Source organism: Pyrgilauda ruficollis, unplaced genomic scaffold, assembly GCF_017590135.1.
Source record: "Pyrgilauda ruficollis isolate IOZ18807 unplaced genomic scaffold, ASM1759013v1 scaffold27, whole genome shotgun sequence".
Classification (NCBI taxonomy): Eukaryota; Metazoa; Chordata; class Aves; order Passeriformes; family Passeridae; genus Pyrgilauda; species Pyrgilauda ruficollis.
In genome coordinates, this window is record NW_024524044.1 from 4,504,445 (window position 1) to 4,528,889 (window position 24,445).

The 24,445-nt window shown below is 34.6% G+C and overlaps 1 protein-coding gene across 1 annotated transcript in view; it reads right to left on the minus strand.

Moving 5' to 3' along the window:
- CTTNBP2 (cortactin binding protein 2) overlaps nt 1–24,445 on the minus strand; it is a 76,635-nt gene that overhangs the window by 28,434 nt on the left and 23,756 nt on the right. The window contains exons 3-6 of the mRNA XM_041471469.1: nt 20,363–20,587; nt 13,962–15,612; nt 7,489–7,692; nt 1,956–2,055 (exon numbers count right to left, since the gene is read on the minus strand). Coding sequence (XP_041327403.1) covers nt 1,956–2,055; nt 7,489–7,692; nt 13,962–15,612; nt 20,363–20,587 — 2,180 coding nt within the window. The remainder of the gene's footprint in view (nt 1–1,955; nt 2,056–7,488; nt 7,693–13,961; nt 15,613–20,362; nt 20,588–24,445) is intronic.

A 24,445-nucleotide genomic window follows, 5' to 3' on the forward strand; every position in this document is an offset into this window, starting at 1 on the left:
CAACCCTGTAGCCGTAAGTCCATTTTTTTTCCCAGTTCTTGTGCCAGAGCTGGCTACCTTTCCCATCCCCAACCTAGATATTCAACAACTCTTAAGACCCTGCAAAAATCCTAATGCCAGTCAATTCACTCTGCAGTTCAAACAAGCACTGTTAACAAAGATAAGTTCCCAGCTCTCCAGCTTGATATTTATGAGTCCATTAAAACAGAAAGCATATCAACAATAAAGCCTCAAAGCAGTTAGTGCAATGCCAAATAATAATTGATTAAGAGACCATACTGTAACAAAATATATTGTGACAAAATATTTAAACCAATGTAAGGTATATATATACCTTAGAATATAAGAATATTAGTAACTATATATAAAATATATCAGATTCTTATAAAATAAGAATCTTAGAATATAAGAATATAAGTAACTATATACTAAAAAATCACAAGCATGTAAGAAAATTGTTTTTGATACGTTTTTGTCCAGTCAGAAAATCACTTAAGTTCAAGGTAAAATGCACATTTTAGAGAAGAGTAAAACATATGGCATTGATATGAATTACTTAACTGTGCTTTCCAGAAATGCTCAACTGAACAAAAAAAAAAAAAAAAAAAAAAAAAAAAAGTTTCCCTTAAAAAAAAAAAAAAAAAAAAAAAAGTTCTGCCTTAACAAACAATACATCCTACATCCTAACCATACAGTCACAAAGTCATCTTAAGAAAGGTTCACAACAAGACACTTCCATAGAGTAATTCAATATTGTTTTAAGTCTGCTAGGATAGAAATATCTGGTTTGATACTTTACATTGTATTTGGTGAATCTTGAAAAGCTACATCGACTTTCCACCTCAAGTTCAGGGTCATCATGGCCTGGACCACATGGGAAATTATTCTGGAAGTTTCTTCTCATAAAATTATCTACTGGACCATCTTTAAAAAAATAGTATTTTTTTCTGACTACATAACTAGGGTTAGAACAACAATATTGCCTTGGCTCAGTAACAAGGTTAATGAAGATGTCACAGGGGACTAGTTATCAACTCTATGACAGACACCTACTGTGCAACTGAGAGCAGTTTAGTGCTGTCATTAACCCCACATTAGGAGACAGACAATACTGTTGCCCCAAATTCTACCTACTACAGATTTTTTTTCTGTGCTTGAACTTTGAAAAGGCAACAAATCAAACAGCCTGAACCATTTGTAGTTTTTCTGACATTTTGGGCTAGCCCTATCATTCCATGCTCAATTTTGCCATTCAGTTCATGTTCAGTATCTAAAAAAGTAAAAGCAAAAAATATGTTTAGGGATAACATATTACATAAGTAAGTCTAAGGCAAAAAGAATATAAAGTCTGCAATACCACAACACAGCAGATGATACACAGCAAAGTGTTGTGAGGGTAAGTCAAGGAAATAAACAACTGCAAATGAAGTATGAAGATATTTATTTTAGTGAGAGAATATGAACACAAAAAAATAAACCTTAAAAAACCCTTGTTTTGTTGTGTAAGGTATATGATTATATATATCACTCAGGAGAAAACTCAGATGGTCATTTGCCTCTGAATATGATATTCATAGTTTTCTATGACTAAAAATAATCAGTGGAAAACTAATTTCCTTCTTCCTTTCTCTGTTAATCCTATACTATGGCTGATAACTCAAAGAAAATTAAGAAATTCAGTGGTATGATTGCTCATGTAGATCAGCATACCACATTGTAATTGCTAAGAATACATGCTCAGCAACCTTAAGAGCTGAAATTGGAAAGAAAACAAACAGAAAATATTGAAATCAGAATGGCATAAGAACATGAATTTAAGTAGATGCTTTCAATAAATTATAGTTAAGTCTATTTATACATAAAAATGCAACTATAATGTAATACACATACACAGTGTAAAGAAAATACAAATTTGAGTAACAACTGACATGCAAAATCTTAAAGGCTTCACTTACTTGACATGTCCCTGAGCAACTGCTGAACACAAGGGTGTAAAGCCATTTTTATCAGCAGCGTCAACTTGTGCTTCTGCAGCCAGCAGCAATCTCACACAATCTATAAATGGAGCAGAACCATGGAATGAGTCAACAAGACCAGCATTAAAATTGCCAGTGGCTAAAGTCTGCTCAAGGGGCAACAATCAGCCAGTCTTTTTGACTACACATCACACCTGAGGGGACTGAAATAAAAGCTCAAGAAGAAGTTTGCAGGAGAGAGATGAGAATTGACTCCCAGGGGCATCACTATTCTTCTGCAAAAAGGGCTTGGGTTGGGTTCTGCTGGCATTCAAATACATGCCCACTGCAGGCAACTCCCACAGTATTAGCTATTTTACCTACCAAGTGGGGAATCTGACTTATCCAGGAGTCCCTAAAGGCATCACTGCCTACTGGCAGTTGTGACAAATATGACAGCCACAGGGGAGATGTTCACAAGGCACACAGACCTCAAGCAACACACTGGCCAGTCTTATTTTAGGGCACTGACTTGTGATTGCAATGACAAAATAAGCTGAAAGACTCAAAACTCCCAAAACCATTCCCATTCATATATTTCCAAAACCACATGCTAAAAATAGTACTAGCCTGATTCCATCATCCCTACAGCTAATTTAAGATAATTAATTACATAGTAATTAGACTGCTTTTCATCCACAAATTGGAATATCATTTGATGCAATTAAATTTGAAGAAAACAGTTGATCTGCTTCTCATTCTTGAAATTGGCTTCAGACCAAAATAAAACAAGTCTTTTGTAATTGAAACTACTACTTGGAAAATAAGCTCAGCTACAACACCAATTACAAACTCCTGATCTGATTTCTGAGCAAGCTTAATGCATGCTCTTCTGGCATTCCGTAAAATCTTGAAGCCAAGTTTTGTTAGTGAAGTTTAACTCTAGATATTAGAACCAAACACATAATAAGAAAGACTTGGATATCAGAAAAATATATTAAGAACTACTTATAAATCTGACTAGTCTACACCATTCTTCAACATATTTAGTCCTGTTACAATTTTTTCAAATACTAATGACAGATGTTGTGGAGGTGATTGAATAAAGAATTTAAAAATAGGAAACAAGATTTTAAAACACTCAATTGTTATTTTGTAAATTAGCATTCTTTAATTTTGAAGTAATCTGATGCGAAATTATTTTTCGTTGTAAAGTTGGTTATAAAGTTGGTAAGTTACCAGGACTTGACCTGTAATTTTTTTTAAGTCATAAAGAAGCTCTCTGTTAACTAACTTACCAAGTCCTTCCAATTGTAAGATAGCACCACTTAAAATAAAATTATATCTTCATTCACTTTTTAACACAAAAATACTCTGTTAAGAATGATCTATCTTTTTTTTTCTTCCTTCCATTGTCAATCCTGGTCCTATATTAAATTATTAACTTGAAAATACAGATTCCTGCTTGACATCCTAAGATACTTCTAAAGTTTATGAGGGATGTTGAAAAGATTTTCATCTAGAAGTTTCAAGTATTTGGCTAGAATACTCTGCTGTTTTTTCATAAAGCATATGTTAGCCATGCAAAAGCCATGAACACACAGAACAAGACTACCTGTCTAGAAAGGCATGGTTAATTCACACTTATTGATTGGCAGATCATTCAGGTGGTAGGTTATGTCTGTATAAATGCTGTTTCTGATGAAGTTTATCTCTGTGAAAATACTGCTTCTGAAAACAGCTTTTTCTTCTCAGGGATAAGTGTGACCATGAGGAAATACAGCTACTTGCATAAGGCAGAACATGTGAGCCAGTAAGCTCCACATGACTTGTTCTGGTGGCATATAAAGTAAAAGAGCAATTATCTCCAAGATGCCTGGGTCTTCTGGATGGATTACTGGGATTTGGAGAAGGGTAATTTGGATCAGTCTATCATTCACTCCAGTTCACTCTGGTCTGCCATAAAAGTAATAAGCAGTGGGGAGTACTGGATGGAAGAGCAGGCACTAGACAGACATTGGTGCCACTAAGTTATAAGTTTTGGTCATAACAAAAGCAAAACATGGAAGCAAATTAAGATAAACACCTGGAGATTTTACTGCTCTCCACCACAGCTGGGTAGTTAGTTCTTCCAGAGTGATGGCAAACATCATGCAGATACATCCGTGGCTTGACAAAGCTGATTCCATGTAGCTGTATGTCTCTGCACCTCACTCCTTTCTACACATCATTCCAGTTTTTTTCTATCAATCAGGGTGCCACAGCCTCCAAATACTCAGGATAGAAGAGAATCAATTACACTGTAAATGCATACGATTAGCACATAGCTGAGTCCAAAGGATACTATTTTCTCCATATCTCTCAGGTTCAGGAACTCTTACTTTCATTCTGTCCTTCTCCACCTCTTTGTGGTGGAGAATGGTCACGATTTGCAACATCATACAGCTATGCAGATCTATTAGCTAAGAGAACTACTGTTACTGTTCTGTGCACAATAGACCCGAAGTGGTTCCTTCTTTGCTAATGGTAAAACCAAGACAGACTGACAAGACAGTCTGTTCAGCTACCCCAATCTAGTGGTTAAATCATGAAATTAACAGTTTCCTCATGTCCATTCAAATACAAAGAAATCGTGTATTTTTAGGGTGAAGTTCTCTCTCTCAGACCTACAGAATTAAGGACAGTGTGTATTGGAAACAAAGCATCTGCTATTAACTTCATGTGCTGGAAAAACCCTCTGCTGCAGCTCTCAAAAGGCAACTGTTTCCAAACAGGAAAGCTACACATTTTGCTGTTAGGACAGATCAGGACAGAATATTTCAGTGCTCTTTTCTTCTGTAACTCAAATTTTTTCTACAGAATGGGCTGAGATCATGTAACAGCTGCTTGCCACCATGATTACAATGTGCTCTACCACACTCTAGTTAACTAGACATCTCAAATACTGTATTTCTTCACTGAAAATGTGTGGGGATCATTCAGTTTCCATTCTTCCCAGCATCTCCGAAACATGGTTTTTCTGAAGGGAAGTACTCATTATGCTTACTTTTATCAGTTCTAAAGTTGTCTTTTCTTTTTGTGAAATCTTCTCCAGGAGAAATAGGAAAATCTGGTTAGTTGACTTAGAAATCTCAAAATCCATTTAGTCACTAAATCCACTTTAAAAATATTCTCAATAAATTAAATCATGGTGTGACCACCCACCAGTGTAGGCTTGTGTCAAGTCTTATGGTTAGACTGAATGATCTTAAGGGTCTTTTCCAATCTAAGTGACTGTATGATTCTACGGGAAAAAAACCAAAACAACAGAAACTTACCATTGACAACACAACTCAACACATTGAAAAATTTGAACAATAAATTATTTTATCCTTAAAATGACAGCAGTATCATTTCTTTCCACCTGGCTAGTTAAGAAGAGGTATTAGAAAGGACTTTTAAAAAGATTTTTTCCTATACATCCATTCTTAAGCCTATATTATTGAAGTAAACTTGTTTTTAAAAGTCTTCACTTTGAATTGCTACATATATCCATTCATTTGAGAACAAACTACAAGTAATGAAAAAGGATTATATATATATTATTATGTATTAAATATATATTATTATATAATAAGCACAAAAATCTTTCTCCAGAAATTTTACAGATCTATACCTTTCAATTTTCATATAATTTATTAAGGAGACATCAACACTGCTGTTGTGTGATTCTCTTATTCAGAGTTCATACAATGAATTTAGTTGCTGAAATGTGATGATTTGTACAACCAAGAGTTTTAACATCCTGTCAACTATAAATAGAAGAGCAAAACCATAACTTCTGTAATACAGTTTTTATCTCAAAAAATAAAACATACTAAACAATTACAGGGTGTATATGCATATGTTTGTTTTTATTATTGTGTTTGCAGAATTCTATCAAGTGTCTTTCTTATTTGAAATTTTGACAATGAAACAAGGACCCAAACTGCCTTTGCTGTCAGTAGGAGCTGCTCAGTAACTGAAAATCATTTGCTTTGATGCAATTTTAGAATACAAGATGAATAAAGAAGAATTGGGTTAACTATGGTCTCCCACAATCATTAGCAATGATAACTGCATGTAAGCCTAGAAGAATTGACCAAACATCCGTTCAGTGAGGGAAGAATAATAAATCCACACAATATAATTAACTTGGATTCTTAATACTGCAGATAAGTTGAAAAAAGGAAAAAATCACCCAAGGGAAAAAAATTACTTTTTCACTATCTTAAAGGTTTTGGCAACAGGAAAGAAACTCAGGTGAAAAGGCCCAGATGTTTCTAAAAAGAAACCACCAAAAAACAAAAACCCATAGCACCTAGGAAGCAAAGACAGAATACACTGTTTTGAGCACAATGAAAACTCCTCCTACCCTATGCTTGGCAGCAAAATTAACCCTGAACATGTGAGATAAATGTACACTATCTGCTTAGCTTAGACTGTATCCTAACTTTAGTTTTATTTTTAAAATATTTCAAAAGAATTATGAAATAGCCTATGTACTATCTGGAACACTGGATCAGGGGTTTGTAATTGTGTCACTAATAAATATTGCATAAAATAAAACCACAAAGTACTCTTGAAAGCAGTGGCTTTAATGGGACTATGTTCCACCTTCTACTCTGAAATAAAATTTTGACTTTACTAAAAATTAATAGAATATTTGCCATTGGTATTGCTGGATTTCATCTTTAGTGTCCAAAACAGCATAGTGACATCACTTGCAATATAAGAATCTGGAGGTTTTTATGTAGGTAGAAAAAGCTATGGGAATGTGCACTGGACTTTTAAACCAAACTGCTGTTTGAGAGCCTTGTGTTAAGTCTGAAAATTATTGCAAGAAGTTTGTATCCATGAAACTCATATCTGTTAGTAACATACTTGCTGCATTTCATAAATATATTCATAAAATATGAAGACTGACTTTTGAAAGGCTCAGAAATGCTACTTCATTAATACAGAGGAGGGTTGGGGTCATGGGGAAAGAAAAAAGATACCTTTTAGTTTTCTCAGGAGAGCCTAGGTAACAAATGAAGGCTATTTCATTTAATTCAAAAGCAAAGACAGTTCATTTTAGTTCCCAAGTAACATGCTATTCTGACACTATCCTCCCTCATTTTCATTGCTGCTGCAGAAGATCAAAACCCTGATGACCACCTATTCTTTGCTGCTTACTCCCTGTCGAGGAAAGTTCTTTCTTTCAAGCTCCTATTGCTACAGAAGATCTTTAGTGTTTCACAGAATATGGGGTGACAATATCTGGTAGCTTTTTATATGAAGGGAGTGGAGAACTAGAATGGATGTTCCTGCAGAATGCTACCAATTTTTTTTCATTTCAAGAAGCACTGCTTATACATATGCTATAGTATGATTTAGGTCATATAATCTATATATCCCACTTTCAATTTCACATTTTTAAGAAGAATGCATTTGACCAAATTGAATATTAAACTTATGAAGTAAGCTTTCACTAGTTTACATGGATGCCATACTGGATCTTAGTATTATTTACCTGTATGTCCATTCGTAGCAGCAGAATACAAGGCAGAATAGCCATCTTCACAAGAGTAATTAATGTCCAGTCCTTCTTCATTAAGCAGCATTGATAATAAAGTGACATTTCCCTGGGCAGCAGCTTGGTGAAGAAGGGTGGGCCTGCCACCCAGGGGGACAGGACCACCACTTGTTAACAAAGGGGTTAGGGAGGAAGACCAGCCTGCGAGTTAAAGCAACAGAAGTTAGAGACACATAAATAAGCCCTGCATTTTCTGTGTTCTTTTAGTGCTAAAAAGTATCTTCAAAATGACTGCGTTTGTTAGTTTAGCAAAAGTTTTGTGATGGCGCTTTGTCTACACCTTAGAAGGTATTCTGAAAATAAAACCTGTATTAAGGGGCGACACTTGTTAATACAAATGAACAGGACCTCACTACAAAAGGTCAATGTGAAACTTGTGAACGGTAGTAGCATCTGGATGTCCCAAAAAATTTATATTATCAAAGCTAACAGACGTTTTAGACAAGTTTTAAATTATTTGCAATATGCTAGGAATATTTTTTTAAGTATCTATAGAAAAGTTTTCAAAACTAAGTACTTATTTTCATATATAATTTTATCCTCCTTAGTGCAAACTTTAGTATTTATATATTTGGTATTTATATAACTCACGTGTAGTTATAAAGATAAATTGCATAGAGAGCCCTTATTGACTTCAGGTGCCTTTCAATAAGTTGGAAAAAACATGTAGAAATCATTTACGCAAATAATACAGAAAAAATATATTTATTATTGAACTCTCCATTAAGATAATGTTCCTTTTACTCAGTGATACTTAAACAATATATTATAAAATGCTCCAGTGGGAATGAATAACAGGTTATACAAAATTAATGTATGAAGGCTTTCAAGTCACTCCATTAACAAAGAATATTCAATCCAAATCTCTGAAAGCTTAGGAGTTGTGGTTAAATGTTCTGTTTATTACTTATCAGCTTTAGTAGGGACTTTGTTAAGAATATGAAGTTTGCTTCATAAGGCATGGAATATTTTATACATCCTTCCTTGAGCAAAGACTTCAAGAGAAAATACACATTGTATTTATCTCTTGAATAAATAACTTTGTCTTCTGTAGCCACAAATAGGCTACTATATGAGGCTGAAATTTGATACAAAGCAAGTTGAGGCAGCTTTTAATGCAGTTTGCAATGCCTGAGATGGAAGAAGAGCTGCAGGGCATTAGCTTCAGTTCCGTTCAAGCTGGTAAGTGCTATCCAACATCTTGAACTGGATGGTAGTACTGTGGCAGTAGCAGTACCATGCTGGGATGGTCTGCTCCATATTTTGGAAAAGAAAATGAAATACAGAAATTGCCAACAGAATTCTACAGAAACAATGGCCTGGGTACCTTGTAAGATCTCGATACATTTTAATTAACATCAAGACTTACACAAGAATTCATCATCTGAGCAATACCAATGAAGAATACATAATTTGATTCCAGTTTAAAAAAACCCAAAAGAACAAAAAATGATTTGTCAATTTAAATTAGGTTTACTAGTGAAGTATCTAAACATATGTTTAGTATTTTACCATTTAGTTTAGTTTTAGTATTATTAGCTCATTAAACTTTTTTTATATTCACTGTAAGAAGCCATTGCTGCAGCTATGAAATTACCTTATAAATCCAAATTTAAGCCAAAAATAAATTGTAAAATTAACTTTATACATCTTCTTACAACTTCAATTTTGAAGCTACCTTCTAAATATTAATACTCTTAGTAATACTTACTTCTCCAATACTTTTAGTCAGAGGGGTTTGAGGGTTTCTGAAGTTTATAAAAAAACCCAATAATATGCAAAGTAAACTGTATCCTTTAAGTGGCAAAAAAATACATTATTTTCAACTTCCACCATTTGAGAACAGTTAATTCTTACAAAACTCCCTAAGATCCAAAGAAAAACTTGTAGTATTCCTTTCCATTGTGAAAATGGTTTTATTTTTCCGGCCTTTTGTTATTCTTTGAAACTAACTGTGCTGCAGCTGTTGCTATATATATATATATCAATGTTTTCAAAACAGCACTTGTGTATTTTTTACTGTCTTCTTCTGGTAGTTAACTGATATTGCCAAGGTGGCACTACCGTCACTAAAATTGTTTATCCAAGTAACACTGGAATTTTGGTAATATGAATAGTATTTTGGGTTTCCTTTCCTTTTAAACAAAAATGCAATTTTTGATGTAGTTTATTTGCTTATTTGTTTGCTTGCTCTTGGGGCATCCTTAAGAGAAATACCAAAATGAAAGGAATTTTTTAATGTCCCATCTTAATTTATATTTCAGCTCCTTGAAAAGAAAAATATATTGTTGCAATTCAGTGATGAAATTAATTATACTAGGTTAGCATTAAATGAAAACTTTCTACTGATAAAGACACAAAAAACCCCCCATAAATATAACTTTACATTCTATTATCAATGTGAAGCAGTATAATAAAATTCAATTTATCCAACAAAATGCATCAACATTAGAAGATACCAATAAACAAGGGACATCATTACAGACTCAAAAAGTTAGGAAATGTGAAGCATCTGTGAAAGCTTGTAGGGCATGCAGTGATGAAGGGCAGAGGGACAGACAAAAACAGCTTCTGGCATCAGCTTCAGAATGTGAGATGGTTAATTTCAGAGCCTAGATCAGTCCTTCACCCCCCCACCACACACACTTTTATCTTCAAAGCCAATTGTAAAGAGAGAATAAATCAATCATTATAGAAATGAGCACAATAAAAAAAAAAATTCATTCAAGAGTGACACAGAAAGCACAAAAGTAAGAAGAAAGTGAAAGCAGAAATCCCAGGGATATGATAATCCAAACGCCTACATTTGTTTCCATTTTGAAGTCTTACAGCCATTGAACTGCAGAAATCCAAACAGAGCAGAAGCATTTTGGCACCGATTCAAAGGCTGCTGAAGTTAATGAAAACACTGCCACAGATTTTGAATCAGGCCATAAATGTTCATTGTAATGGCTCTATGTGCAGTCTGCTTAACATTAATAATGAAGGCCCATGTCTTTTCCTAGCAGAGACAAAAAGAGCAACGCGTGGTACAGTAGCCATCTCTAAAAGAAGATACAATCACATTACTTCAGCAGAATGCCTAAGTCACAGGGAACAGAGCTCCTATTTTAAGTTTTCTCTGAAGAGTTCCTTTCCCTAGAACCAAGACACTCCCTTAATGAAAATCAGGCTGTTGATATGTTCCTAAATCAATATGAGCTCACCAGGAAACTCTATTAAAATTAATAAATATAATACTTTAGTGATTAGGTTATTATCAATTCTTCTGACTCCACAGTAAGAAGAAAGAAGTATGAATTTACTGACCAACAAAAAAGTATAAAAATGAAGGATTCTGTCAATGTCCATTAATATGTTAAAATTTTTTGTCACTGTTGTTAAAAAGATAAAAAACATTTGGATTGAAACTCACTACTTATACAATAAAATGAATAAGATTTAACCATGCTCTGCTTTAATTGAATGTAAAAATGAAATTCTAAACATTTTCTGAAAAAAGTAAATAAAGCATATTAAAATCAATGAGATCATTAATAAAACTAACTGATTCTGTGCTAGAGGACATACAAATGCAGATATGGGAAGGAGGTTTCAGCAGTACTTGTAGTTTGTTAGATTTTTGTCACCTCAGAGAAAGTCATACTTAAAAAAGAAGCTGAAAAAGGGAATAAGTGGCACGACTTCAGGTACTACTGACCACATTATCTTAACAAAACCAGTGTTAAAAATTTTGGGTTATCTTTCTATTTCCATATATATTTATAAAATCTATTATTTTTCTTAGCATATAATTTTGAAGGAAATGTTTTCCATACTTGCATAATATCCATTGCTCTAAATTTAGTTAGTTATGCAGTTTGCTAGAACACTTGGCCAAAATAGATTAAATTCCCTTAAAAACATAAAGAAAATGAGATTGAAGAATAAGTGCAATTAAATATAAGCATTATTTTGGGCAGAACACAAATAACCTCCTGAATATTTATGTGAATATTACAGGTAAAGTTATTAAGGTTCTTTGAGCTGTTATGTAGCCAGTAAAGGAGATACTAAAATAACGTCTCTATATTAATAAAATAAAATAAAATAGCATACAGCTAAGTAGAGTTTAAGCAATCTTTCTTAGCGAACTTTGGATCATGTTTCCTATCTGCAATTGCAAATATTCCTGAAGAATAGTGTCACTTACAAAGTACTACGATGAAATGTTCAGAGCAAGGTTTACAATGGAATTAAATCAACAAATATTTCCATGCCTCCTCAAAAAAAGTGAAGGGAGTTAGAGAAAAAAAGCAATCTTAAAAATTAAAAAAATCTAACAATTTTTGACAAAAAAGTCCTCTCTTTGAGAATTTTCTCTGAGAATGGTCACACATTTCATAAGAAACGCAAATTAAGTATTTGGGGCAGAGTCTGATTGAAAAGAATGGCTGTTCTCCTCAGAAAAAAGTTAATACCTCAAAGCATGAACTAAAGCAAAACAATACATGAAATTATGAAGAAAAGCACTGGTAATTTAATTTTTAAGGTATGAGATTTATTCTTCTAAAGAATAATCAATAACTACCTTAAGTGATTACCAAATATTGGATAAATAACCTAGTACTAAATGTTACATACACCTAATTCATGCTGATAGGATTTGTGGAAGACAATCTCTTGCTTACAAAAACTATTCAATTGGAAGCTGACTTTTCCAGTAATTTGTTCTATGTTCATAAAATCTTAGATTTTTTTTTTTTTTAAGAATTTTAAAATTCTCTTATGGAGCCTAATAGCACTTGAAGGCAAATTAAGTCTGAAAAATATTTGAAATACTCGAAGACTAATAATCCACCTGACATGGCAATCTGACTCATCTTGGAACATGAATTTAAGATGAAAATTCAGGACATTCATATGAAAAACAGCAAATTAATAGGCAGTCATCAAATCCCAATGTTGTTGACTCTGAGGAGCAGAAGACAAACAGAAGGATAAGATTTCTGAGCTCATACTTTTATGGCACAGTTCAGAAAGGAGAGAGGATTCTGACAGTATAGTGTGACAACCAAATGTTAAAAGGATGACTAGGTTACTCCTGATACATGTAGAAAGTCTTCAATGAAGTGGAATGACAATAAATATTGCTTAATCACAAGAAACCTAGAATCTCCTCGCACAATTTTGCCACACACTGTTACTGGAGTGGCTTCCCCAGGACTGGTGCTTGCGTTCAACTCCCTTATTAGCTAGTGGCGCAGCTACCAAGAGAAAGTGGTTGGTTATGTGTTGGAAGCAGATCAGCTGTGTAGGGCTTTTATGCCCTACAGATGATGATGCAGGGACTAGAGTTATCAGGGACTGCAGTACCATAACTGAACTAGCTGTTGAAAGTTTGAGACAATTCAAACATTCTTCAATGCTGATGAAGGTCTAAAGTGTTCCATAACTGAGTGTTCTTTTTTTTCACTGCACTGCAAGTCAGCTAAAGAGGAACTTATACCTAATGTTCTAGTGCTACTGATCCCAGCAGGGAAATATGTTCGTAAAAAGCTTTATAGGAGATCTACAGTTCACTGAGACATAGATCAGTATTGTCTTTATTCACTTTAATGCCATCAAGAAGATTCCCTGAAGCTGGTGGCACATTAGACACACCAGTAAGTCCCCACCAAAATGCAAAATGAGTAGCAGATACACACATTGACTCCAGACTTAAGATAATCAACAGTTAGATTTTAACTTTCCAACAGCAAACTTGTGTCTGTATCTGTTGAAGTAAACCTGTGACATGCCATGCATGAGTATTATCAAAGCCTACAACCAAAAAAAGAACTATAGAAAAACAGAAATAAAAATGAAACATATTCTATAGGCATGTAATGATATATAGGAAACTGCACTGTTATACAGGCAATTACATGTCTTAATGTGCAACCATCTGCTGCCATAGCAGAATACCACAGCCCCAGCTATCCCCTATTCTTTAAAAGATTCACACAAGATTGAGATACATATTCCATGGAAGGTCCCCTGAAGAGGTAATATTCAAAACATCATTTCGGACTGAGAAAGCATTTTGAAGTCCAAAATACTAGCATTAACCAAAAAACAAATTTAAAAAATTTAAAGGAATTTGTTTAATATACTCTAATCTGCAGCTCACTTACTTTAAACATTAGTCCTCTTTAAAAAAAGTCTTCCATATGGAGACTTCCTTGAGGAAGCAACCTTATTTACAACATTACTAAATCAGCGAAAGAATTCCCATATCCCTGGAATGTGGAAAAAAATTCAAATTAAAATTCTAGCTTTTAGAAAGTAAGAAAGATAAAGTTACAAAATAAATAAAGCAAACAAGACATATAAGAAAACCAAAACATTGTTTTTGAGGGAGACAGTTTGTAGCATATCAATCCCTTTACCTGATGCTGTTACCAGGAGGCTGTCTGAATCACATGGTCTACAGGATGAAGCACTAACAGGGTTTATGGAGGAGCTACAGGCAATGGTGGTGGGAATGACAAAGGAATTTTCTGAACATGCAGGTTGGTTCAGTCCAGGAAAGTGGGAAGGCCAGGCACCCACCTGAGATGAGGCTATGGCTGGTATGGCACAGCCTGCAGGTGCCACAGATAAATCTATAGCAGGTTTTGGTGGCAGCTGAGGTGAGGACTTAGAAATAATTTCCTCATTTATTACCCTGATTCCTTGTGGTGAACTTGAAAGAGGTGAGGTCATGGTTTTGTTGTCAGTTTTTGCACTTGTATTTGGGGATCGATTACTATCCATTAAAACTTTAAGCTGTGGGTGTGGTGGAGAAGGAGCTTGTGAAAGCCCTGGTTTTTTAGGAGGAATAGGTGGAGGGTTTCCTCTGTCAATTCTTGATACACTTGGAGTTTTTAAAGTAATTTTACTAACTGGGGTGTAAGTGCCAACTTCCACTGAATGCGAGGTCCCTGGCCGTGACTGAGCGCTACTCTGAGGGCTTGTAAATCTTGAAAGAGCTTGGGTAACAGTATTCCGAGCTGCCTGTTTGGCAACAAGGTTGTCACGACTAGTAGGGGATACATCCCTTGAGGGAGGGCTTTGGGTTGTGTTTCCATTTTGGTCTTGATCATTTGTATTTGCCTGAAACCTGAATCTAGCTGCTTGGACTCGTGGATTTAGGCCTGGATGGCCAGTAGTGTTGGCAGATGGTGAATGCAAAGTGTGTATAGATGAAGAGAGCGAGGAATTCTGAGCTGTGGCAGTTGGTGTGGTAGGGGTGCAAAGGGAATTACTATTTGAAAAAGGAGAAGTGCTACTTGATAAATCAGGGGATGAGCCTGTACTTGGTCCATTTTCTTCAATTCTGTTTTGATTCTGCGCAAGAACAGGAGTTGTGGGAGGGACAAGTTCACTAGATGAAGATTGCCTATCAATGACAGGCTTCACAAATGCGGCATTGGTACACACATTCATTTTTGTATTGCCAGACACTAGTGAGCTCACTGTAGAAGGCTTTACAGAAACAGTCAAAGGCAACTTCTTAGCATTTTCTATGCTACTGTCCATCATTACAGTCTCTGTTTGACAAGCAACAGTTCTTGAACTTGGCTCTTCTGTTTCAACCGAAATAGAAACAAGACTCCTATCGCTATTCTTCTGAGAAGGATTAGCTTTACTTTCATTCTCCTTTTTTAATTGCTCAATCATTTTGATCATTTTATCTCTTTCTTCTCTGAGGTCACTGGTGTGTGTTTCCTCTTTGTGAAGTTTGGCACGCAACTGCTCTCTCTCTGTGTCAAACTCAGACAGCTGCTTTTCCATTTGAGCTTCCATTTGTGTACTCCTTTGTTTCTCAGCTGCAAGAAACTCCTCCAATTCAGTAGCCTTTTTCTTTTCCTCTTCAAATTTTGACATAACTTCTTCCAGTTTCTGGGCTTCTTCTACAATTCTGCCAGACAACTGCTTACACTCTTTCACTAGCATCAATACTACGTGCTTATTCTTTCCACGTTCTTCTTCAAGGCGAGCAGATAGCTTTTTGTGCTCCAGCTCAAGATTCTGTAACTGACATTTTTCCATTTCCAACTGTAAGAAGACAGAAAATAATTCTCACTAACAATTCTCATTTCATAATAACCTAGTATTAACCTGACACTGATATTTTAATCTTTGAGAGTATCACTAAAATGAACCCAGGAGAGTGATTTGTGATATCTAACATAAGCGCATACAATCTTACACAAGCAAAAGAAAGAGAGAGCCATCTCGGTAGAGCAGTTTAGAAACTAAGTAAACTCTTTTAATTTCCTTCGTTGACAAGAGAGAGACTCTCCAAAGTGGTTAAATGTTTGTGATTCCTGAGTGATGGAGCTACCTGTTCTCCAAAAATTTGACATAAGACATAACATAAAGTCATCTCAGTAAAGGAACCAAACACAAATAAGAGATGAGCTTTGCAAAAAATCTTTGAGGACAGAAATGACAGGGTTAGGTTTTATCTCTTCCTCCACCTGAAAGGAGATTAAGTCCATCATTAATAGAACTGGTATCCTGTATCAGGTTTTAACATTTATAAATAAGACAACTTTTTGGCACAGGCAGAAATATTTCCCTGTACTTACTAATACTAAAAATTCTCATTGACATCAGTGATGTATAAGCTACTATTACTAAAATGCAGATAACAGATAAAAATAATTCTCCCCTTATTCATATAGCCATTGACTCTAATTCATTTTGCCTATTGTTTACGCTTTTATTCACAGACCCTCTTCTAGAAAAGCACTGCAAAAATATGGTAATACACCATTTTATAAAACACCTATGAGGAAGAAATCACTGTGGGAAATGATGCCTACATTTTAAACATCATCTTGGTTTCAAATACTTCAAAACCTGTTTAGCAGCACAGGGGCTGCACTAGGGTTTTAGAGCTTAATCCCAGATTGACATTCTGCACAATGCTTTTGACAAAACAACACCCACCCTTTCTTAGAAATGGTATCACAGACTTATAGAATGGTTTAGATTGGAAGGGGACCTTGAAGTTCCAACCACTCTGCCACAGGCAGGCACACCCTCCACTAGACCAGGCTGCTCAGAGCCCCAGTGCTAAACATATGAAAAATAAGGTATGGTATTATCAGTCCTTGCTAAACAAACTGCATCAGCAGTAATATCTCTTCAGTTCTGTTAAAGGAAATACAGCTGCAAATTAAATTAACAAAATATCATAATGACACTGTACTTAGGAATGGTCCAAGCATAGTTTACAAGTGAAAAAAAACCCTTACTTTTTCCTCAATTATTTCACTGTGTTTTCAAAGGATATAGCATTTGCATGGTTCACTTGAATTTCAAAACAAGAGGAGCATCCAACCATTTCTTTTCTTTGTTAAAATAGGTACAAAGATAGTGAGAAATGTATACAATTTCTAAAGCTTGGAGATGTATAAATATTATAGTGAAAATATTTTTGTCAAACTTTCTATACTTTACTATTCTGCTATTTTGTTTTCAGATGAGCTTCTCATTCTATAAATTAAGTGTTGTGAAATTATATTACTTCCAAATAATTACAAACAGATTTTAATATTTAACTGGCATGAAATCAGCTTACCATACTATTATAATACCTTATTTGTAAGCATTGCATCTAAAGGATGGCTCCCTAATAAAAATGTAAATCCCCTATTTTATTTCAATATACAAAAGCAGCACTATTTTCTCATTTTACATTGTCTCCTATGTCTCCCTCTCCCTCCCTGTTGCTCTTTGGCAGCATCATCTCAAATAGGGAAAAGCATCTGAATATTTACATGGTATTTTTCCCTTTAGATGACAGATTTGGAACTAGCTGCAATTATTTATGAGTTTACAAACTAACTAGAATCTGATTTTTGCAAAATGTACTATATGCTTACACTGTATCATATCAGTAATATAAACATCTGAAAATTAGTCCAAGAAGGATTTGAAAAGGGGTAAAAAAGGACACTGAGAAAAAAATATCATGTCTCACAAACAATTAACCAGCAAAGGCCCTTCAGAGGTGAGAGATAGCATACCTTGTAAGAAAATGTTGAGGAAGCTTGGCTTGCATAATTTAGTGAAAAACAGACAGAGAGAGAATCTAACAGCCATATCCTTTTGAAGGGCCCTTGCAGTGATGACAAGAGTAAAATTGATCTTGGTAATGGCAAGTGGGGCTCCATAATAACAGGTTACAGAAAAGAAAAGTTGCCCTTTGAGAAGCTCAGTCTCAGAAAAAAAGTTCTTCACAAGGACACCAGTGCAGAAAATATGCAGTATTGCCATTCCTGGGGATTTTCATGACTAAGCAAGACAAATTCACAGATGACCAGATGTACTGATGATGACGATAATCTGCTTTAAGCACAAGGTTAGAATAAATTACACCAACAGGCCTTTTTCAACCCACGCTTGCCTTTCTTTGAGCATGCATCCCAATACTAACTCCTCTGCAAACTCTCAACAAATCAAGAACTGTCATTTTGATGATCTGTTTTGTGTTCCCAGGAAAACTCAAAATTAATTTTCACAGCAGCTCCAAGAAAAGCATTCGAAGAGATGGAAGAGCATGGAGATTAACACAAAGCAGATGACATCTGAGAGTAAAATGTTTGTATGTGGTAAGCCTTACAGTCCTTTGTGCACCTCCTTGATTTTTCTACATGCTGGTATATTTTTATGCCTTGTTTTTTGTGATCAAATGAAAATTTTATTCATAGAATACTTTTGAGGTGATTTTATTCACAGATATCAAGTTCCCCCCCCCTGGAATAAGAGCTCACTCTGAGTCTGTTTGAAGTTCAGTAATACCCAGAGAAAATAAACACAGCTGGACACAGACTTCATTATTTGGAGTGGGACAGTGAACCAATTCCAAACACGAAGATAGAGGCATCACACATTTAGAGAAGGCAGAACCACTCTTGGAGGGAGGGGCAGCAGCTGGCTTGTATTTAGGTTACATTTGCCTAGGCTGTTTTTTTTTCTTACACTGCGTCACCCTACCTTGTTGAACATTTTTTGAAGTCCCTCAAAACACCTTCATTACCCTCTTCAACAGAAGGATTTGAGATGAAGAACAGACATAAAAATGTGGCATGGAGGGAAGGTAAAACACTGAATGAAAGGTTTGTGAATGCATGGAGATGTCTGAGAGATACATCATCTGTTTCCAAGGAGTTTAAGAGTGTCTTGTACAAACAGCATTTCTAATGGAGCTTAGATGACAAAGGTGTAATTCAGTAGACAGTCATGTACACAGCTGCTCAACACCATGTAGTTTGTTTTCAAATCCTTAAAATTAAGATTTAAAGAAAAAAAGCTGATGTATTCCTCTAGGAAGGAAAAGACAAAAGCATCCTTTCTTGTACAAACAGACTTACAGATACAGACTTTGGTAAAAAAAGAAAAAAAAGGCACAAGATTTGAATTTACATATTAATATATTGATATATTCTTAATATGTGAGCCCACCTTAGGTGCATGTATCTGTCCATATAATAAAAGCCAGAGATAAATGAAGAATTTAGGTACAAAAAGAGACTTGTGGCCATGCACTGAAACAATAAACTAATTCCACTGTCCTGGCAGATGTGTCAAGGTTTCTCCCAATATCCTTTTTCAGTCAGAACAAGTAAGCTTGCTTGCCCTTTCATATTTTTATATTTACTGAAAAAGCTTATGAGAAAGAAATTTAATACTTAAGAGTTCTCAAAAACAAGTGTGACGTACATATAATAGTTCACTTCACATTAAACTGTTTGAAGACTTACATATCATAGTGATATCCTTTTTTTTTAATCTGTTTTCCTGAAGTCTTAACAGAGCAATGATGCTTAAACTAAACTAAAAAACAGAGCTAAAATAACAACAAAATATTTGCTGGTTCAATTTAAGCATGCATTTCCAGCAACTTCAAGCACTTTTGCATGCATGTTTTTTCCCAAAGAGCAATCATTACCAAAATCAATTTTATGTCAATTGTCTTAGACTGTTTGTTGTTTGGGGGTTTTTAAGTCAATGTAAAACTGTCACCAAAAACCTGTATCACAGAAGTAGAAGACATTTCTATCCATCTTATATGCAGTGAAGATAATTAAACACATAGAGAGCATTTTTTTTTATTTATTCAAAAATACTTTGTTTAGATTAGTACTTTATATGACTGTTTCATCTCTTTCCTCTCAGAAACCCCTCCCCAACATATTAATATTTAGCTATGTTTAAAAAATGTATGGCTTACATACTGGTGAAACACATGTCACCAATCATTCACTAACAAAATGACATTGTTTTATCTTCAATCTGGCACTTTTTTCTGCAACATAATTGTTCCAAAATTATTTTATTTTTACACTAAATGTTCTAAATATGCAAAAAAGTCTTTTTAGAGGTATAAATCATTTTTACTGATTTATGAAATAGAGTCACCTAATATAAAAATAAAATAAATTATTTACTTTATTCACATTAGAATAAAAATAGGTTCTTAAGGCTTCAACAGTATTGGTTTAAAAATATCTTGTGATGATGCTCAGTTCACACTGAGCTATCTACTTATATATCCACTGTATCAACTTGCACCAGTTATATATAATTTTTTCCATAAATAGAGCTAAATTCACAGAACAAATGAAGTGTGCGTACAAAATATCACCAGAAAACCAGCACCTCACCCTATATGAAAATTAAGTGGCAACATTTGAACACTTGTAATGTTAATCAAGACAAAGATGCAAATTAAAAATGTGACATGAAAGAACAAATTGGGAGAGGGAAAAGGAAAAAGTCAACAGCAGGATACCTTCTTTTGTCTGTTTTCAGCAGCAGCCAACTGAGCTGACATTCTTTCTTGCATTTTCCTGCAGTGAGCCATAACAGCTTCTAAAATGGACAGAGGGTTCATGCATATTGGCTTCTTTTCTTTATCAGCAGCACCTGCCTCAAAGTCTCTTTGAAGAGCCAGAAATGGGTCGCTCAGATTAAATCTTCCATATCGCTCCTGGATAAAAACCTCTTTGCGCCGGGCCTAACAAAAAAAAAAAAAAAAAAAAAAAAAAAAAAAAAGGCAAACTAAAAACAGAGAAATAAAATGCATTCTTTGAAGTACATCCACACATAGAAGAAATTTACACTACAGGGAAAGCAATATACGTCATTTAAGGTTTTAAAATATTTTCTTTAGGTATTCATTTACAACCTCTAAAAAAAAATATGCCTCAAAAAATCAGAAAAACACCCACAGTGCAGAGAAACACTGTCAAGAAAGAGAAATAATCAAAAAATAGAGAAAAACATTTCTCTGCAACTTGATTCAAATTCTGTTTTGAAGAATAGTAAAAAAAAAAAAACAAAAAACAAAAAACAAAAAAAAACAAAACAAAAAAAGAAAAAAAAAAAAGGAAGAATAAACCAGTTCTGAGATACAAAAGAGGAGAATACTTACCCAATGGGTTAGCACATCATTTGGAAAGCTTGAAGTTAAAATTTTAACATATGAAAAGTTCATGAATGATAACACACATTTCAGGGCATGAAAAAATAAAGAGGAATGTAAGAACTGTGTTAGAAAAACCCCTCAAAGACTAAGTACAAATACCTTAATGAATGCACAACTTTTTTCTATATATTGTCAACAAAATTGAAATGTCCTCATAAATGATAATTTGTCTGGAAGAGAAACAAGTATGCCTACATATTCTGATGCTTGAAATACTTCTAGTTTGTTTATCATGAAAACAGTAAAAATGGAAAATCTTTATTAAAAAGACCAGGTATTTGGAACATAGCTTCAGAAAAAGCTGACAGAGTTCACTCAGACCTAAAGTTTAGTTTGGCTTAAAAGTCAGGTAATGACTGGTTGAAGAGATAAAAATAAAGAACCTAGTTATTTTTTATAAAGTGCCTTGCAAGTAACCCCCAATTAGTCTAATCATTCTAGTATTTTAATCCCTTAATTTATAACTTATAATATAAAAAAGCTACTTCCAAAGGGAATATTACAGGCATAGGAGGAGGGACTGTGTTTGTAATTTGTGGTTTTATAAGATGAAGTTACAGGACAGTATGTACCTTAGGAATTCAATCTTCATGGAAAGGAAACCATCAAAACCAAAAGCCTTACCATGAATGGATTACATTGCTAATCAGCCAAGCAAGATGATAAATCCAAACAGGTTAAAAATTTAAATAGAGAGGGATGCACCGTCTATCTATAAATTATCAACAACTTAAAAGCGACTTGGTTTATATAAAGTGAGATGTCAAAGTAAAGGAAAAAACAGATGTAGCAGGTCTGCTGTAAGTCCAAAAAGAAGACCACCAAGAGCCCTCATTGTTAAATCCAAAGAAAAAGCCAAGATGATTAACTGACCATAGAGGCAAAAGCATAACCTGTGCCTTTATGGAAAGAGATTGCCAACCAGTGAAATGATGTGTATTTTCAATTTTTTTCTATGACCCATGACCAGCTGTCCTCTTGGCACATACTAAATGCATGTAATATGAATGTATTCTTTGAAATGTTTTCTAACTTGTGCAGCAATTAATAGAGCAGGGCAGAAAGACTCAGTGTGCACCTGCCAAAATAGCAAGACGACCGGGGTTCAGATTCATTAACCAAGAAAAGGATGAAACTATATAGTAGGGATGAGCTCCATCTGAATGAAAATCAAAACCAGAATTAAAGTGGCTATAGGAAAATGTAGAAGGTAAACACTGTGGAAAAACCAATAAGTCTCAAACAGCACATGGTTTGGGCTGACAGACTGGCTGAAGCCGTAACTGCATAACCTCAAGCACAGGGGAAAGCAGACTGGCAACTCTCAAACCATAGACAGCAAAGTCATCTAGAGATGCTTCCAACTCAAAGGTGAATGAAATGTCTATTGAAACAAATGCTTCCGTGTCTTTATACAAGGACTATAAATATAAATATAATAACTGGATGATTTCATGGGATGAAAATACATGATTTAAAAAGAAAGTACTAGAATAAAAGACAAAGCAAAAACTTGGTAGAAAGGAAGAGGATGAGTATTTTCCCAAAACTTAGGCACAAAGTGACAGAAGGACAAACTAGGCTTGAGTTTTTTTACAGGATTCCTCTAGCCACTTAAAGAATACTTCTGTCCCTTTGCAAATCACTTAAGTACATCCGATGGGAGAAATAGAAATTTTAGAATCAGAATTTTTTTCTCTTATATTGTCTTTCTTTACTGAATTTCAAGTCATAAGAGTTAGTAGCAATATCACAATATCTGTTTTTCAGGAAAGTCATTATCTGTGGAATATGCAGTCTAAAATCATACTCCTTTAATAAAGTGTCTGTGTATTTGGTGGTTGTGTTAAAGCAGCATTAGCACTGTCTCATATATAACTTCAATTGCACAGCAATATATAGAGAAAATAACATTCAAACTATTTATTTGTGAATAATTAACTCAATTAATTTTCAAACATAACATTTTTAAAAATAGAACATGCACCTGCTATAGGAGGTCATCAGGACTACTGTATTGTGAAAGGTGCTATATGAATTTATAAACCGTCAGCTTCAGTTTTCTGCACATACTCATTTGCTCAGCAATGAACCTTTAAATGGAAGGACTGAGATTGGAAGTATTTACAAGTATGATAAGATGTCCATGGGAAATGATATCTTTTCAGCCTATGGCAGTGGTACGCAAAATCATGACTTAAGATTTGAGGTAAACCCTCCAAGAGGTAACTGCTAATGACAAGTCACAGTAGGCATAAACAAATCAAAACAAAATATATAAAACCAAAGACAAAATCCCTTTAAACAGTTAATGCATGAAATTCACTACAGCAATAGAACAAAAGATTAAACTTACTTACAACAGCTTTTTAATTCAGTCAGTAAGAACATCACATTTACATAGAACTTGTAAATCTTTTCACAAGATCTGAAACATTAAACAAGGAGACTAAAATAAAGCCAATATTTTAAAAAAATAAACTTCAAAGTCTTTTATGGATGATCTGTAACATTATGTTAGATCAAGGATGCACTACCAAAAAAACAGATCTGAAAAAGATCTTCAGTGTTTTCATTTTGATCATTTCAAAAACTATCAAAAGGTACAACACAGCTCCTCTTCAAGGAAGAGCTTAGTAGAAGTAGGACTTTTCAGTGTGAAACAGAGACAATCAGGGAGAAAGGTGCTTGAGGTTTACGGGCTGACAGGACAAGTGTCGCTTGTCCCATGATCTAAGGAGGGAAATTTGAGTTGGACACAAATTATTTTCACTGGGAGCAGCTGAACACCAGAACATGTTGCCCAGGGAAAACAGGTAACGTCTATCATTGGAAGATTTCCCAAGATAGACTGGATAAATCCAACTGCAACTCAATCCATGTTTGACCATACCCCTGCTTTAAGGAGACTGGACTGAATGATCTCTCCAGGTGCCTTTACACCTACATTACTGCATAATTAGTGATTTCTTCTGGGGCTGTCATGTATTTACTTATTTGTTTGTTTGTTTGTTTGTTTTAGCTTGTAGATGCTGGTAATCTTGTCAAGTAACAAATGACAAAAATGAGTTCTCAGAGGAAGGAAAAAAAATCAGATATTGGTAGAACAAGTCTTACGTCTTGCTTTGGATCAAGACAATACTTTTTATGACCTGGGAAACAGAACTTTAAGTCTGGGACATTTCAAAAATAAAAAATCAGTACTAAAAATCCCTAGGGATTATGCAGCTATACAATACAAGGGGAAGGTTTATTCTCTAATTTTCTCTCCTAAGTCTGTAGCCAACAAGAATCTGAAGGATTGGGCTGTTAAGATAAACTGCTTCTTTTAAGACTCTTTCAGGGAGCCCGTCTCCTACTACATACAGCAAGACACCTCATTCATCC